Genomic DNA, 2,153 nt, shown 5'->3' on the forward strand with positions numbered 1-2,153 from the left:
TTTTTTTTTTTTTTTTTTCTGCAATGAGAATCTGTTGCGTCATGTTGACAATCCCAATCCACATGTTGGCAGAACTGGGAAGTGAGCTACCAGCAGGACACTCCCGTGGCCCCGCGCTTTGACGTCAACGCTCCCGATCTGTACATCCCCGCCATGGGTTTCATCACGTACGTGCTGGTGGCTGGGCTGGCCCTGGGCACACAAAACAGGTACATGTGAACGTATACTGTCCCTTCATTGGGTGATTTTCAGTGGCACTAAACTATGAAAGAAGGTGTGTCATTTTCCCACAGGCAAACACACTGTACATTAAGGAAATTTTGAGCCAAACCGCTTCCCACTTGATTGATTCCGATTCCTGTTCCTGTTTTTGTGGCCCCTCAGGTTTACTCCCGAGCTGCTGGGGGTTCACGCAAGCTCGGCGCTGGTGTGGCTCATCATGGAAGTCTTGGCAGTTCTCCTGTCACTCTACCTCGTCACCGTTAGCACCGACCTCACAACCATCGACCTGCTCGCTTTTGCTGGGTACAAATATGTCGGGGATGTGCACATTCGTGTTCTATTTTGCTTTTGTAACAGTAGTTAGCAGGCCTTTAGTTTTGTGTTTTAAGTATGACGCGAAAGAAACTTGAGGTCATAGTATAAATCCATTTTTTGTAGCACTTGCTCATAAATGGCACGTTGGGGCCTATCACAGCTGACATTGGGCAAGAGGTGGTGTACACTTACATTAACACCCAGTTTAGGCTTCATTTAATCGAATGCATTTTTGAAATGTCGTGGTCTGAATTACGTGTGTGGTTGTGTGTCCTTTCCTCAGAATGATCGTTGGTTTAGTAGCAGGACTCATGTTTGGGAGGCCAGCTTACTATCTCTCTTTACTGTGGTGCTGTGCTGCCATTTTTGTGTTCATGGTGAGTCGCCGTCCTGTCAGAAAAGTAGAATTCAGCCCTTGGCAAAAATGTGGGATTTTTCTTTCAGTCGCAGAGGATGTTAAATCTGTTGTTTAAATCCGTAGAGCAGATCACATACATGACCCGCAACCAGTGTCATTTCAAGGGGCAACTTTTATGGCTTTAATAGACACAAAAATAAGTCAATAAAAAGTACTCTTCAACAATTTGGCTCCAGGCTTCTCGGATTGCTCTTGCCAGATCAGCTTTGCAGGTTGGAGCCTTGTCCTGCACTTTCAACTTTCACCAAAGAATTATTTTGGACGACTCAGAACAAATCCAGGCAGCATAGTGGTGCGTTTTATTGTTCACATGAAACCAGTTTGTGGTGCAAAACATTTTGGCGACTGCTAGACTAAAGAAAACATGTGTGAGTGATGCTGAGCTAGTACATACCTGAAATTCAGACATGCACGCATGAACTAATCGGCGTTTACGATGCATTTTCAGACCCGCACCCTGCGTCTGAAGCTCCTGTCCGAAGCGGCGGCGGAAGGAAAGCTAGTGAGAGTAGCCAGAAACCAGCTGAGGATGTACCTCACCATGTGTATAGCGGCGGCCCAGCCTGTTTTCATGTACTGGTTCACCTATCACCTGATCAGATAAATGCACCCACACTGGGGGGAGAAAGAGACACGCACACATGCACAGAAGCTGCCCTCGTGTGTTCGCGGTCTGTCAGAGTAAAACATTAGGTCGTGCTCCATCTTTGCACGGAGGAGCACCACGCCACATGCGACAACGAGCAAGAGAGAGAGTGTGTGTTTTTAATGCGTTTAACTCTCACAGGATAGCTGTTTTTTTGTACTACCATGATATTGTCTGAACTTCTCTTGTTCTCTTCTCTTCATCCAGAGCCTAATGTACGTCTACGAAATAGTTCCGTGGATGGTTCGGATGGCAGCCAGTTGTTTGAGGACACAAGTGGCTGTGGTTCGCAGACACCCCACCACAGGTGAGGCCCACCAGACAGGCTCAACATTAATATGTTAATAATTCCGTAGGGAATATTAAAGACATTGTGCTTGTGTGTGTGTGTGTGTGTGTGTGTGTGTGTGTCTGGGGGGGGGGGGTTACAAAACTGAATGAGGAATTCCAGTTGCCGAGAGTTCATGTGCCTCTCTGTTGACAGGAACCAACATAGTGGACGTCAGGCAGCAGGTTCTCCAGGCCAGTCCATGCTGTCAGAGCCCCTGTCGA

At 47.1% G+C, this 2,153-nt stretch overlaps 1 protein-coding gene across 3 annotated transcripts in view; it reads left to right on the plus strand.

The window, feature by feature from the left end:
* Positions 1-2,153, plus strand: part of yif1b (Yip1 interacting factor homolog B (S. cerevisiae)) — an 8,492-nt gene that overhangs the window by 2,868 nt on the left and 3,471 nt on the right. Inside the window, exon 6 of one of the 3 annotated variants that reach the window (XM_019886045.1) lies at positions 1,404-1,757. In XM_019886045.1, coding sequence (XP_019741604.1) covers positions 1,404-1,559 — 156 coding nt within the window. In that variant the 3' untranslated portion in view covers positions 1,560-1,757. The remainder of the gene's footprint in view (positions 1-1,403; positions 1,758-2,153) is intronic. The other 2 variants (XM_019886046.1, XM_019886047.1) reach the window with 2 other exon arrangements.

This window comes from Hippocampus comes, unplaced genomic scaffold (assembly GCF_001891065.2).
Source record: "Hippocampus comes isolate QL1 unplaced genomic scaffold, H_comes_QL1_v1.1 scaffold29, whole genome shotgun sequence".
In the NCBI taxonomy this organism is placed as follows: domain Eukaryota; kingdom Metazoa; phylum Chordata; class Actinopteri; order Syngnathiformes; family Syngnathidae; genus Hippocampus; species Hippocampus comes.